Source organism: Dicentrarchus labrax, unplaced genomic scaffold (genome assembly GCF_905237075.1).
Source record: "Dicentrarchus labrax unplaced genomic scaffold, dlabrax2021, whole genome shotgun sequence".
Lineage (NCBI taxonomy): Eukaryota > Metazoa > Chordata > Actinopteri > Moronidae > Dicentrarchus > Dicentrarchus labrax.
Window position 1 is genome coordinate 1,335,218 of NW_026136704.1, and position 14,021 is coordinate 1,349,238.

The 14,021-nt window shown below is 44.9% G+C and overlaps 3 protein-coding genes across 53 annotated transcripts; 2 read left to right on the top strand and 1 right to left on the bottom strand.

Moving 5' to 3' along the window:
- Nucleotides 1-237: 237 nt before the first annotated feature.
- On the bottom strand, nucleotides 238-2,180 carry lipt2 (lipoyl(octanoyl) transferase 2). 2 transcript variants are annotated; one of them, XM_051399081.1, is made up of 4 exons: nucleotides 2,072-2,180; nucleotides 1,439-1,777; nucleotides 1,239-1,365; nucleotides 238-963 (listed from the first exon to the last, which is right to left on the bottom strand). In XM_051399081.1, exons 2-4 carry the CDS (start codon nucleotides 1,745-1,747, stop codon nucleotides 704-706), a joined length of 696 nt encoding a protein of 231 aa, XP_051255041.1. In that variant the 5' UTR covers nucleotides 1,748-1,777; nucleotides 2,072-2,180; the 3' UTR covers nucleotides 238-703. The 2 variants fall into 2 exon arrangements, with proteins under 2 accessions (XP_051255041.1, XP_051255042.1); XM_051399082.1 differs by lacking the exon at nucleotides 2,072-2,180 and adding an exon at nucleotides 1,873-2,042.
- A 388-nt stretch (nucleotides 2,181-2,568) lies between these two features.
- rnf169 (ring finger protein 169) lies at nucleotides 2,569-9,452 on the top strand. Of its 50 annotated transcripts, none has more exons than XR_007884545.1 (9): nucleotides 2,569-2,892; nucleotides 4,841-4,908; nucleotides 5,134-5,202; nucleotides 5,365-5,465; nucleotides 5,563-5,653; nucleotides 5,733-7,238; nucleotides 7,291-7,342; nucleotides 7,395-7,446; nucleotides 7,576-9,452. XR_007884545.1 is itself a non-coding variant. In XM_051398968.1 (6 exons), exons 1-6 carry the CDS (start codon nucleotides 2,589-2,591, stop codon nucleotides 6,876-6,878), a joined length of 1,779 nt encoding a protein of 592 aa, XP_051254928.1. In that variant the 5' UTR covers nucleotides 2,569-2,588; the 3' UTR covers nucleotides 6,879-9,452. The 50 variants fall into 50 exon arrangements, 1 of the variants encoding a protein (XP_051254928.1); XR_007884543.1 differs by lacking the exon at nucleotides 7,395-7,446 and adding an exon at nucleotides 7,473-7,524; XR_007884529.1 differs by having other exon boundaries at nucleotides 5,733-7,524; nucleotides 7,576-7,601; nucleotides 7,653-9,452.
- A 614-nt stretch (nucleotides 9,453-10,066) lies between these two features.
- Nucleotides 10,067-13,907, top strand: spcs2 (signal peptidase complex subunit 2). The gene is made up of 5 exons (XM_051399083.1): nucleotides 10,067-10,182; nucleotides 10,854-10,937; nucleotides 11,023-11,182; nucleotides 11,372-11,507; nucleotides 11,611-13,907. The coding sequence occupies exons 1-5, from the start codon at nucleotides 10,141-10,143 to the stop codon at nucleotides 11,795-11,797; spliced, it is 609 nt and encodes a 202-aa protein (XP_051255043.1). The 5' UTR covers nucleotides 10,067-10,140; the 3' UTR covers nucleotides 11,798-13,907.
- The last annotated feature ends 114 nt before the right edge of the window (nucleotides 13,908-14,021 follow it).

Genomic DNA, 14,021 nt, shown 5'->3' on the forward strand with positions numbered 1-14,021 from the left:
GATTAGGTTTATTGAACAGGTGTAGAAACAGAAACAGAAAGTGCCCTGTAGGAACAGGTAACTACCTAGCTAGTGTTTTCCTACAAAACGAGGTATTTTTGTGACGGGTTAATAAGTAAAAACCCTTAAGGTAAGGTGTACTGGACCCTTAATTTACCCCTTAAAGGACCTTAGCTGTAAATTGTAAACTGAGGCTTTTATTATTATTTGTTTTAGCCATTGAAATACATGAAGAAGACCAATTTAAACCTTTATTAGAACCCAATAATGATCCTTCAAAGCTGCAGTGTGTAATATAATGTTCACAAGTATGTTTTCATTAGTGTATAATCACCGTTGTCGCTGCCACCAGTTTCTCAGTTGTGTTAGGAAAGGGAGGGTGACGTGAGTGACTCGCAATCAGAAACTTCACCACTAGATGCCACTAAATCCTACACACTGGACCTTTAACGGACGCCAAATTTGGGATCAACCCTCGAACATTTACCCAGTAAAAACACTGAATCTGAACCTTACATGAAAAGTTCATTTCAAAGTCGAATTCAGAGCCACTTTTATTTTGAAAGGGAGTTAAGGGGTCATTTTAGCTAGCGAGATTCAACATGTAAAAGAACACATCCTGGAGGTCTTTGTGTTCCGCACACAGAGATTAAACTGACAGAGTTCAAACAGAACGTCATGTTTTAATCTATAAAGTCAGTTTCTACGCCGACGATCCTCCGCTGTCTTCGTCAGTTCCAGGTGTCTGTCCGTCCATCAGCTGACAGTTGAACTGGTCCCTGAAGGCGTCCAGCAGGTGAGGGATGGTCTCCTCCACGCTAACGTCTCTCTGCAGCTCAGCGCTCAGCGACGTCACTCCTTTACCTTCGATACCGCACGGTACGATGTGGCTGAACCACGACATATCGGTGTTACAGTTCAGAGCCAAACCGTGAGACGTGACGTATCGACCGCAGTGGATTCCTACAGAACGAGATAAGAATGAAAGTAGAAATCTAAATAACCGGAGCCTTTCCAGTTCAACCCTCAGACATTGTCCTAAGCCCCGCCCATTTTTGGGTTGAGCAAGCCTCAGTCAACTTCCCCCTTTTCTGTGCTACATGCTATGTGCTAATCTAATCTATGTTTAAAAGTCAACCACGTTTTGAAGATGGTTGAAAGATAACAGAGACACAAGTTAATGTTAGCACAATGCTAGCTGACTAGCTACATGCATGAAGCAGAGGTTGTCGTCGTACCGATGGCGCAGATCTTGTTGTCTCGGACCCAGACTCCGGTGTGGGGGGACGTCGACGCCTCGATACCAAACCTGCTGCAGACGGAGATGATGGTCTTCTCCAGCTCACAGACGTACCAGCGCACGCTCTGAGAAACCAGATCAGACGTGAACCAGAGTCCGGTCACATTAAACCACATCAAACTCAAGAGTGAACCAGACCTTCTTGAAGCCGCCCAGGTTGAGGACCGGGTAGCAGACCAGCTGTCCCGGCCCGTGGAACGTGATGAGGCCTCCTCGGTTGGTGCGGTGGACCTGGGCCCCCAGCAGGCGGAGCTGGTCCAGCAGGGGGGCCGGGTAAGGCTTGTGGCGGATCCCGGTGGTGTAGACCGGCGGGTGCTGACACAGCAGCAGAGCGTGAGCCGGACCAGATCGGTGGCGGTTCACGTAGACCTGCTGCAGCCGCAGAGCCTCCTGGTAGGAGACCAGGCCCAGACGGACCACCTCCACCACCGGCCTGCAGCCCTGCATCCTGGACTGGACCCGGACCCGGACCCGGACCTGCAGACGGGACAACACTTTCATTAACGGTTGTTCTTTTACATTCAACGGTTTCAGTCTGGAACATAAACACATCATTAACATATCTCTCTTACTGAAGACAGCTGCACTGTTATTGATCTCTGATGATCAATAACAAACACTGTAACACTGTGTATCACCAATCATCCACTTATTGATCAGTGATCAGATCAATCTGATCTGTGACTGGAGGGTTTGACCTCTTTCATATAAACATTAACTCTGTTTGATCGATGTCATTCTGTATTGATAATCAATCAATAGGATTATTACTCTCTAACTTCGTTCAGCTCTCCTCTCTGTGCGCCGCCATTGTTGTTGTTCACCTCTTCTTCCTCGACGGTTCTGTTTCCGGTTCCGGTAGCGCTCTGCTTCCTCCTGCCGGCCGGAACATAGATCCTTTCACAATAAAACTAAATCGGTTTATTACCAAGTAGGTTCTCACACACAAGCTACCCGGTGCATTACAATAAAACAAACAGAAATAAACTTCAGTACAGATTTATTTTATATATTATTGTTTATATATTATTATATATTTATTATTTATTAAAGTATAAAGTTAAAAGAAACCGTTACTGACACGCGCGGATGATACTTTCCCACAGTTCAACGGGGTCCTGAATGCAGCAAGTTAAATACGACATAGAAAGTTCCCACTCGCCCTGAACGAACCGCAGGTGACGTTGTAGAAGTAGGCGTGGTTACCGTGTAGCCCCGCCCGCTGCGTTTGGCGGCAGGGCGGGGTTTGTTGTGAGAGCGGACGGAGAGAGAAGACTCACCAGGGAAGATGGCGACCGCAGGGTCCGCCGAACGGCCTGCCAGACCGGCCAGCGCCGCCACCGGCAGGCACCGGTCCGGGTCCGGGCCTGGAGCTGGGAGCGGGTCCGGGTCCAGCCCGCCAGAGACCGAGGCGAAGAGGTGCTCGGTGTGCGCGGAGGGGCAGCCCGGCGGCAGCCCGCCCTGCGGACACCCGGCCTGTCCGCTGTGCCGAACCCAGAGACACTCCGGCGGGGAAGAGCGGCTCCGGAGGAGGAGTGACCCCGAGAGGAGCAGCAGCAGGCCGGGCAGGAGGGACTGCGACAGCCGGAGAGGTTGGTGCGTTTACCGGGGAAAGTGCAGATCACAACCCGCTGAATGAGCTCCGCCGCCGGCTGCTTGTTCTCCAAACAACCGCTGAAAAACAACCAGAGTTCAAATAAGTTTATTCTAACTTTAATGTGAAGAGCAGGAGGCCTGAAGAGTTTGTAACAGGTAGAACTGACTCCGGGTCGGTTCACAGTCATTAACAGCACTTATACAGACAGAATTAAAACCAGACTTTTCCTTATGGAGTTTGGTACGAAGCAGCTGAAGCAGAAACTGACCTCCAGTTAGTGAAGTTACACTGAAATCAGAGAGAATATGATGTAAATATATATATAAACTGATCTCAGCATACATTTATTGTCTCAGTTATTAACCTGATTCATTGATATTAATGTGTGAAAGCTGCAGACAGCAGATACAAACTGGGGACTTCTCTAGTTTGGGTCAGATTTCTAATGAAGTCTGGTGTTGGAGGACTTGTCCAGACGTGTACAGCTGGAGGAGGAGTTAGTCCAGATACTGTAGTTACTGACTGTTTACTGACTGTTACTATCTTTTACTGACTGTTACTATCTTTTACTGACTGTTTACTGTCTGTTACTGACTGTTAACTGACTGTTTACTGACTGTTACTATCTTTTACTGACTGTTTACTGTCTGTTACTGACTGTTTACTGACTGTTAACTGACTGTTAACTGTCTGTACTGACTGTTAACTGACTGTTAACTGTCCTTTACTCACTGTAACTGACTGTTTACTGACTGTTACTATCTTTTACTGACTGTTTACTGACTGTTTACTGACTGTTACTATCTTTTACTGACTGTTTACCGTCTGTTACTGACTGTTTACTGACTGTTAACTGACTGTTACTGGCTGTTACTGACTGTTACTGACTGTTAACTGTCCTTTACTCACTGTAACTGACTGTTACTTGCTGTACTGACTGTTAACTGACTGTTAACTGACTGTTTACTGACTGTAACTATCTTTTACTGTCTGTTACTGTCTGTTACTGACTTGTTACTGTCTGTTACTATCTGTTTACTGACTGTTTACTGACTGTTACTATCTTTTACTGACTGTTAACTGTCTGTTACTGACTGTTTACTGACTGTTAACTGACTGTACTGACTGTTTACTGACTGTACTGACTGACTGTAACAGGGGACTTATTCCTTACAGAAAATAAACTAAGATTATAATAATTAAATGCAGTTTTTAGCTTTAATTTTACATTTAATGTGTCACTTATTGTCTCTTTAATGTTTAATTAAAGATATTTACAGTGTAAACAATGATCTATAAATCCAGGTGAACTCTGCTATAATACAATAATCAGACTTACATTTCCAGCAGAGTGCTGTTATTATTGGATTGTTATTATTTTAATGTGAATGTTAAAAGTTCTAGAAGTGTAATAAAAGTCATTATCTGTGAGATTACAGTAATTATTGCTGTTTACACTGATAACAACTGTATTTGGACAGTTTACCTTATACACTGATAAACAACATTTATTCTACTTCCATCATTATACAACATATCTGTCAGTTAACTCACTAATACATTAAAGTTACACAACTAATACTTTATTTACTGTTAATGTCACTGATTTTATATAATTTTATAAATGTATCATTCAGTTATAATTCCAGTAGTTATTGTCTGCGCTGTATATTATATGTAAGGTTTGTGTGATGAGATGATTTATTTTACTGGATATAAATATAAAATACATTAAAGTCTGTCAGAAAACGTGTTATAAGGCGACATTGAGAGGATTTAACCTGCACATACACTCAACTTCTATTTGTCTATTTAAATATGTCGTCTGGTTTCTGCACAATAAATCTAAATATTAATTAAATCACAATAAAAGATGGATTTACAGTTAACATAACACAAGTTTAAATAATGGACATTTTTCATCTGTTGTTTTCTATCTTCAGAGTTCTTCGTCTCTCCTCTCAACCCGAAGTGTTCAGACGTTTTATCGGCACCGAGCGGGAAGCACAAGGTGAGTCTGATGTCCTGCAGTCAGTGAACGCAGCACGGGGTTTTAATGGGTGTGTGTGTGTCAGTATTATATTTATATTTTACACACTAACATACAAACAGTTCATAAAACCTGAAGTTTGAATCCATCAATCGATTCGTTTATTGAGAGAAAATCTGTGAAGGTGTCAATCAATCGATGAATGGATCAATAATGTTTCACTGCGTTGTGTTTGTACTGGTTCAGCTGTTGTTGTCTGAAGACCGCGAGGACGTGAAGAGGAGGAACGAGTCACTGCGACACGATGAAGAGCCTGTAAGTTACATTAATATCTGAGTATAACTAACTTACAGCCAGAGACTAATGCTAAGCTAGCAGCATCCTCCTCCTGATGCTAGCTGCTCACTCCACCTGTGGTTCTTCTTCTACAAACATTACATCTTCACACGTTCCTCAAAATCCACGTTTCTCTCTCAGGGAGTTCTGTCGGACTCGGAGAACGAGGAGCCGATCAGCAGGAGGATCAGAAACATCTCGGCTTTCATCAGGAAAACCAAAAACTGTGCAGCCTTCACTGGGTGAGCACCAATTCTTCTTCTTCTTCTTCTTCTTATCATCATTAGCTCTGCTGACAGGAAGTCGTTCCAGTGTTGAAGATGTGTTTTTCTTCTTCAGTGGTTCTCAGAGGAGTCAGAGCTGCTCTGACCCGGTGGAGGACCGAGGAGGGAAGCTGAAGGTCGTCACCCAGCCGGCGCTGATGGACCGAGTACGTCATTAAACCTTTCAGTTTATAACTGAGTCCGACTCTCAACATCTAAACCCGGTTCTTGTTCCTCTGTTGTCAGGTTGGTATCAGTCACAGCTACACGGCAGGAATCCTCCTCTCGTCTGAGAACAGTCGCTCCGTCTCAGCGCCGATCACCGCTCCCGACCGGAGGCTCACCTGGCGAGCCGTCATCTCGTCATCGTCGTCGACTTCTCTGGGCCTCCCACCGCCCCGCCCCGAGCGCTCCATCAGCCCCGAGAGCAACGACAGCATCTCCGAAGAGCTCAACCACTTCAAACCTATAGTCTGCTCGCCGTGCACGCCGCCCAAACGCCTCCCGGATGGCCGTCTCATGGAGCCCACCATTGTGAAGTCCACGCCCAGGAACCTGACCCGCGGCTTGCAGAAGGCCACCAGCTACGAGGCCAGTCCCGCCGTCCTGCAGAAGTGGAGGCAGATCGAACTCGACCGCCAGAGCCTCAAAGTGAACTCCAAGGCGACGCTGACGAGCCCCGTCAACGAGCTCCACAGCAAGACGGGAGGCGGGGAGGACGGCGGGGTCGGCGCCGCAAAGACTCGTCAGTCCCCAGCAGGACGGGACGGAGACGGAGTGACGGCGGTCAACAAGAGGAGGCTGCTGTTCGACCCGCCTGCCGCAGACTCGGACACCTTCCAGAAACAGTCCGTAAAGATCCGGGTCCCTGCGATCCGCTACAGCACCGACGCGACTTTCAGAGGAAGTTCAGACTTTGAGCCCACAGTTGGCGCTCCCGAATCCGGCAGCGGAGGAACGTTGTTTAGCCGAAAACAGTCGTTCTCGCCGTACACTAAGAACTCTGGTTTCCAGTCGTGTAAATTAGTGCCAAAGGACTCGCAGAGTCCGAGGAAGGAGTGTGACAGTAGCCTCCACAACCAGTCTACCTCAAGGAGGGGCAAGAAGAGGGAACAGAAGACCAAACACCTGGACGCGGACCGGGACTCGGACCTGAAGAGGAGCCGGTCGGTCAGCCAGGAGGCCCTGGACGAGCGGTACATCCGTCAGATCCAGCAGGAGCGTCAGGACCGAGCTCTCGCCCTGAAGCTGCAGAGACAGTTCGACCTGGAGAACCAGACCGTCAACCGCAGGAGGAGCCCCGACACTTACTTCCTGCGGTCCTGGATGTCCAATCAGAACCGCAGGAGGTGTGGCTTGAGGAGATCCCGACGAATCAACAAGAAGCACTAGAGAGGAGTTCGTCTGGAAGAGGTTGAAATATGCAAAGTGACGACAGGTGAAGGTTTAATGAATGTGGAGCGAACTTTAAACTCACTGCTGAGGAAAAAGCTCATAAATCTTAAAACTGAACATTTCTTCCAAACATTGTCTTTTCACCAGCAAATCACCAAAATCTGAACAGTCCCATCAGGATCTCACTGAAGTAAACTCATCAGGTTCTGGAGGACAACCTGATTCATGTGACTTTATTTTGGGTAATAGATTAAATAATGAATCGATCAATCAAACAAAGCCATAAATGCTGTAAATCAAACCTGGCTGATACCATTTCTCTGGATTTAACTGTTGGAGGCAACGGGGCCACTGGAGGTCTGGAGCTTTAGGGGCCACTGGAGGTCTGGAGCTTTAGGGGCCAATGGAGGTCTGGAGCTTTAGGGGCCACTGGTGGTCTGAAGCTTTAGGGGCCAATGGAGGTCTGGGGCTTTAGGGGCCAATGGAGGTCTGGGGCTTTAGGGGCCACTGGAGGTCTGGAGCTTTAGGGTTCACTGGTGGTCTGGAGCTTTAGGGGCCAATGGTGGTCTGGGGCTTTAGGGGCCAATGGAGGTCTGGAGCTTTAGGGTTCACTGGTGGTCTGGAGCTTTAGGGGCCAATGGTGGTCTGGGGCTTTAGGGGCCAATGGAGGTCTGGGCTTTAGGGGCCAATGGAGGTCTGGAGCTTTAGGGGCCACTGGAGGTCTGGAGCTTTAGGGGCCACTGGAGGTCTGGGCTTTAGGGGCCAATGGAGGTCTGGAGCTTTAGGGGCCACTGGAGGTCTGGAGCTTTAGGGGCCAATGGAGGTCTGGGCTTTAGGGGCCAGTGGAGGTTTGGGGCTTCAGTTAAAGAATGGAACTGGTCCCAACATGTCCACCATCTTCACGTTTTCATGAGCTTCTTTCAGAACCGTGTCCGGGCTGCTGGACCACGTTGAGGAGACCTGAACCCCCAGTTGTCCTCTGATGAGTGTCTCTGGATCCTTCAGCAGCCCAGGAACCAGGACTATAAAGACCATCAGACCAATAACAGTTCTCCCACTACGGGTTCTGGACAGTCTTCCAGTCTGAACATTTGTCAGACGTTCTTCGGGTGTCGACCCCAACGTGTTGAAGCTCTGGATGGACTCTCCTCTGCTGAGGCTCATGGGTACTGTAGTCTTTAGAGCCATTCACAGAACAGACCTGGATCAGGAGACTGTGACCCGCCTTGTGTTGTTGGTGTTTGGGGTCCGGATTTAAAAAAGCTTCCGGGTCCGTTGGAGGAGTCCGTGTTTCAGTCCAGATCTCATACGTTCTGGAAATGAATGAATTAATAATGAAATTAATGATTAGTTGCTGCCCTGAATGAACTAATGTAAAATCATGTGAGACAAATATAAAATACCCAAATAAACAGATAAAAGACAATAACAACAATTAAGAGGGAACATGAATAAAATAATCAAACAAATATTGACCATAAATTTACATTCGTAGTCTCTAAAACATCCGTCAGTGTTCTACTGAAATACTCCGGAAACATAAAGAAGTATTAACTTTAAGTATTTGAACACCTTTAAAGGTCCAGTGTGTAACACTATTTCTAACTTCACCGCCCTATAAATGTTATATATACACACATACATACATACACATATATGTGTATGTATGTATGTATGTATGTATGTATGTACACGCAACAGTGATTAAACATTAATAAAAACACACTCACACAGTTATTATATCTGGTTCCTGGCAGTAGATCGTCCTCACTGTTACACACTGGACCTTTAAATCAACCTTCAGGACAGAATAAAGACGCCGGCGCTGATTGAACAGGTTGAAATATTCAGATATATTTCATTTCATAGCAGAAATACACGTTTAAAGCTTCAGTTTCAGAATAAAAGCACTTGATCAGATGTTTATTGTGTCATATAAATAGTGAAAAGTATAATGTTTCCCTCTGAAGTGATGAACTGTAGACGAGTTATACAGAAGCTCGTTTGTGCCAATGTGACTAAAACAAGGATTCTGTAAGTCATTATAATGAGAAACGTACTCAATGTTTGATTTAATGTCTCTAAAATAACAACTTTGTGATATTAAAACATTATCGTGAGAAAGTTTCTCATTATTTTAACTTACAGAATCTTTTTTTCCGTCACTTTGGCACAAACAAGCTTCCGTAGGATAAAGTCAGACTCCAGTTAAATACCAGAACCTGACAACTGTAAGTAAAAGTAATGTGAATGTGGTTCAGCTGTTGTTTTACGGTCCTTTATTGATTGTGTCAGATGATCATGTTTATTGATTTCTTTTGGTTTATGGACAGAGTTTGAAGTGTTTCTCTTCAGAGACTCTGAAGGGCTTTTTTTACTCTCTACCACACCGATATGCACATTTTCTAAAGTTGTAGTAAAGCTTTGGTCCTTTGGTTGAAGCAGTCTGACGGGTGGGGGGGGGTTAATGCTGAGTGCCAAATGACGTTTATAATTGTGTACGAGAGGAGACCAACAGAAGAGGACTCTCAACACGTGTTCTGTCTTCTTTTCATAAAGTTTCTGATGTGAGTCTCTGTCTCTTTAATGTACGTTTCTAGACGTTACACAAACACAACAACAGTTATTATATATTATTGATTAACAGGAAACTATTGATGATCAATAAGTCCTTTATGGCACAACGGTTGCTGCTTGGAGATGTGACCAAAACCAGACATTATAATGAGGAACTTTGTTCAAATATTGACTTCCATACAGATATTCTGGAAATAAACAATGTTGGAAAATATAATAATATATTTAAAGATTGACTGGATGGAAGCATCTCAGACCAAAACACTGCCGGCGCTACCACACCAGACTCCATTCATAAAAGCGGTGATTTAACCTCACTGTGAGACAGCATGGACTCTACCTGGAGAATATAATGTTTAATATCATATAAATATTAATGATATTGAGTTTTTAAGCAGCTGATCATTTTAAGATAAAATCTTAATTGAAGTAAAGTTGCCTCACAGTGACTTTCTGAATAATCAATATTAAAGATTATTGTCAGTATTATTGATCAGTGATCGATCAGTGATCGATCAGTAAAGTGAGTTCAGATTTTAAACTTTTATTTGTTTAAACGCGATGACGTATGAGAAAGGAAGCGCGCGCACGCTGAAGCGGCTACGTCATTTGGTTCAAATGTCGGTGGCAGCCAATCAGAGGCGGCCAGGTCACAGCTTCCGTATCTGTAGCGGAAGAGAAGATGGCGGCCGCGAGGAACGGGAAGAGTGGACTCCTGGAGAAAGTGAGTGTCAGTTTTCTGTCTTCAGTCGGATTAAACTTTAAACTTTAAACTTTAAACTTTAAACTTTAAACATTAAACATTAAAGTTCGCGCCTTTATCCCCCCCGGGAGTCAGACTGCGGCTGCGCGGGATCGGCTCTGTCTGCACCGGCGCTGCTAGCGAGCTAAGCTAACGTTAGCCTGCTGAATGAGATGAATAATGAATTATAATGAACGATGAAGAGGTTGATGAAGAGGGGTGGATGATGAAGAGGTGGATGATGAAGAGGTGGATGATGAAGAGAGCAGCAGGTTCAGTTTCCCGCTGCTACAAACAGCAGCTGCTCAACCGGCTGCACCAAACTCCATTCAGAAAAACAGCGATTTAACTTGAATCCCGGTTGAACCCGCACAGACTGAGTGAGACACTGCAGGTGAACAGCTGGTGTTAACCTCAGCACGGGCTCATCTGATCGGCCTGAATATATATATATATAAATATATATAAATATATATAATACTGCTGTATATCTCTAACAGTCACACTGACCAACAGCTGGCTGTGGTATTATTATTATTATTATTATTATTATTATTATTATGTATGATCTAATATTAACAGTCAGTGTTGCTGCTGTCTGATCACACTGATGGATTATAAAGTGATTAATCAATGAGCTGTCTGTGTTTCAGTGGAGGATCGATGAGAAACCAGTGAAAATAGATAAATGGGACGGAGCCGCTGTGAAGAACTCTCTGGACGACGCTGCTAAGAAGGTGAATCAATCAATAGAACTGAAGTTATTGATCGGTTCTTTATCTAACTGTATTTTCAGTCGGCAGTAACGCTTGTTGCCTTCAGGTGCTCCTGGAGAAGTTCTGTTACCTGGAGAACTTCAGTCTGGTTGACGGTCGTCTGGTGATCTGCACCGTCTCCTGTCTGTTCGCCATGTTGGCTCTGGTCTGGGACTACCTGCACCCCTTCCCCGAGTCCAGACCGGTGCTCGCCTGCTGCGTCATCTCATATCCTTCAAATCATGATATAGAAAGTCCTAAATATCAATAAAAAGAGTCACAATTATGGGATTAAAAATAATAAATCTGAGATTAAAAGTCAAGTGAAGAGACATAAAGACGGGATGTGGATCAGATTGTGTGTCTGTTCTGGTTCTGGTTCTGGTTCTGGTTCCCTAACTGCCCCCCCTCCGTCACGTACTTCATCATGATGGGCATCCTGACCCTGTACACCTCCTACAAAGAGAAGAACATCTTCCTGGTGGCCCTGCAGAAGGATCCGGCCGGGATGGATCCGGATCACGTCTGGCAGCTCTCCTCCTCCCTCAAAAGGTCTGAATCTTTACCCATAATGCACTCTTTCTTCTACACGGCTCCACAATAAGGTCACAGATACAGTAAACGAAGGAAATATGACTGTCTGTCTGTGTCACAGGTTCGATGACCAGTACACTCTCAGAGTCTCCTTCGCTGACGGGAAGTCGAAGGCCTGGAGGGAAGCCGAGTTCACCAAGTCTGTGTCGGTGTTCTTCGACGAGAACGGGACTCTGGTGATGGACCAGTTTGAAAAGGCGGTTTCTAAACTCCACGACTCGCTGGCATCGGACAAGAAGACCAAATAAAGCCGATAATCCATCGTGAATATGTCCGCTTGGTTCGACTCCTTCCACAGTTCATCGCTCTCAGTTAGCAGAGAGAATCCATCCGTTTATCTTCACGTCATTCATTAATTGGTGATTAGAAAACACTCCCATTGGTGCGTTCAGGGACGCTCAGAGATCTGAGAGTCGGCTGCTGTTGTTTGAATTCTCACCGACCTCCGCGTCCACTCTCTTGTAATGTTTCCCCGAGCTTTCAGCTACGTCTTATTGTCCTCTAGGGCAGTTAATCCAAATATCCAAATCACAAGTATCTGACAAAAGACCAACAAATGTCTCGTCATCACAGTTTGATGTTTTTACCGTATGGTGGAGCTTTCTCAGTCGTCATGGAGACGGCGGCGGCGCAGTGCGCGATGGAGGTTAAGTGGATTCTCTCCGTAGCTGAACTGAAAGCGATGAACTCTCTGAAAGGAAGTTTTATTCACAGATCCAGAACGGTTTCACCACAGTCAGTAACTTTCCAGTTTACAGGAATTATTTGGTTTCACCTGCAGACGTTTTTTTTGTTGTTTTTGTTTCAGTATGAATAAAAGATGTTTAGAAACTGAAACGGCGCCCTCGTTGATCGGTGTGGATGAACGTGTGACGCCTCCACAGACGCAGCGTTTAACTTCTGAATTAAGAGTCTGTGTGAATCTTTAACTGTTCGTCCTCATTCTCAGAGCGTTACACGACCGACGAAGAGTTCGCCCACTGGGAGAAGAATGACTCAGCACTCGTCCCCGTTAGTCCCTTAAATGTCAAAAGAAATCCACCACCTACAGAGCCGGTTGTATCGACAGGAAGTCAGACACAGAAACACAGGATCCAGTCAGTTTTCAAAGTAAAATACCCAAGATGTATAAAATAAAAAGAAAGCATTTAACTGTGTAGGACAAAAGGAGCTCTCGTTGGGTTTCAGTACTCGTGGATATACGGAGTGGAAGCGCACCGCAGACGTAAACCTTAAACTGCCACTGACAACTGAAGATAATTTAAAAATAATTAGTCCCTAAAATCACTGGTCAGGCTTTCGCTGGCCTTCTTACGGGGATCGTTGCCCCTAAAATGTCTGAGCTTTTCTAAAAATTCTGCCAGAAAGTAAAAGTTTCATTTTCTTGTGTGTAATTAATAAAAATAAAAAGCTAATGTGCTCCAGTGGGAGTAACGTTTAGGGTTGTATGAGGACTGAAGACTACAATGAGTTTGCAGCAGAGTCGCAGTGATCAGATGAAATGATCAGGTCGTGCTGAATTCACAGGGTTTGGTTGAATTAGTTTTTGCTTCACATCTTCCTGAAAGAACTGAAAACCCTGATTCCCAGATACAGGCTGGAAGACGCTTCTGAAACGTTCTCGTTAGGGTTCGATGTCGCAGGCTGTCCGTGCCGCAGACGGGACACCATAATTAGTCAGTTTTGGGGTCGTTGGCGGTTGAGAATCGCTGGTTCAGAGGACGATGTTCTGCAGCTCATTAGAGGTTTAATAAAAGCAGGTCCAGTGTTAACTCAGGACGCTGTCGTCAGTATTTCTGTGTGAAGTTTAGATGTTTGTGGATGTTAAAGGAACATTTCAGCTCCACAACAGTTCCTGTTGAAGGTTTCTGGAATCAGAAAGTGACGTGTCGCGTTGTGATTGGCTGGTTTCTGGATCATTACTGTCATTGGTTGATGGAAGAAAGACACAACAACGTGACACGTCACTGGTGGGCGGAGCCACATGAGGGAGAATAAACACCTGTGAGGGTCAGACAGGTGGAAAACAAGCAGCAGCTAATAGAAAAAAACAAACAACAAAATGTGAATAAAAATATTTTGGGTCCATTTTTGAACTTTTCATTTTAGTTAAGTTGAAGTTTGACATTAACGACAGATTAGCATTATTAGCATCTCCCAAGCTAACGGGTCTGTGAATGCTAATGATGCTAAAGACAGCCTCCTCACAGACAGACAGGTTGACGCCTTACAACAGGAAGTGGACTGCATGTCGACCAAACTTTTCATTTTGAGTGTTTTGTACGGTTATTTTCCTCAGAGCCTTACTCTGTGTACCTTCTGTGTGTGCAAATATTAAAGATGGATATTGTTACCAAAGTCCTGAGTGACTTAATGAGTCTAAATGTTTCTTCTTCCTCGTTGGTACCTGCAGAATATTTAATGTTCAGTTTCATTTTCTCCATCAGTCGGTTCCTCTGCAGTGTCACAGTT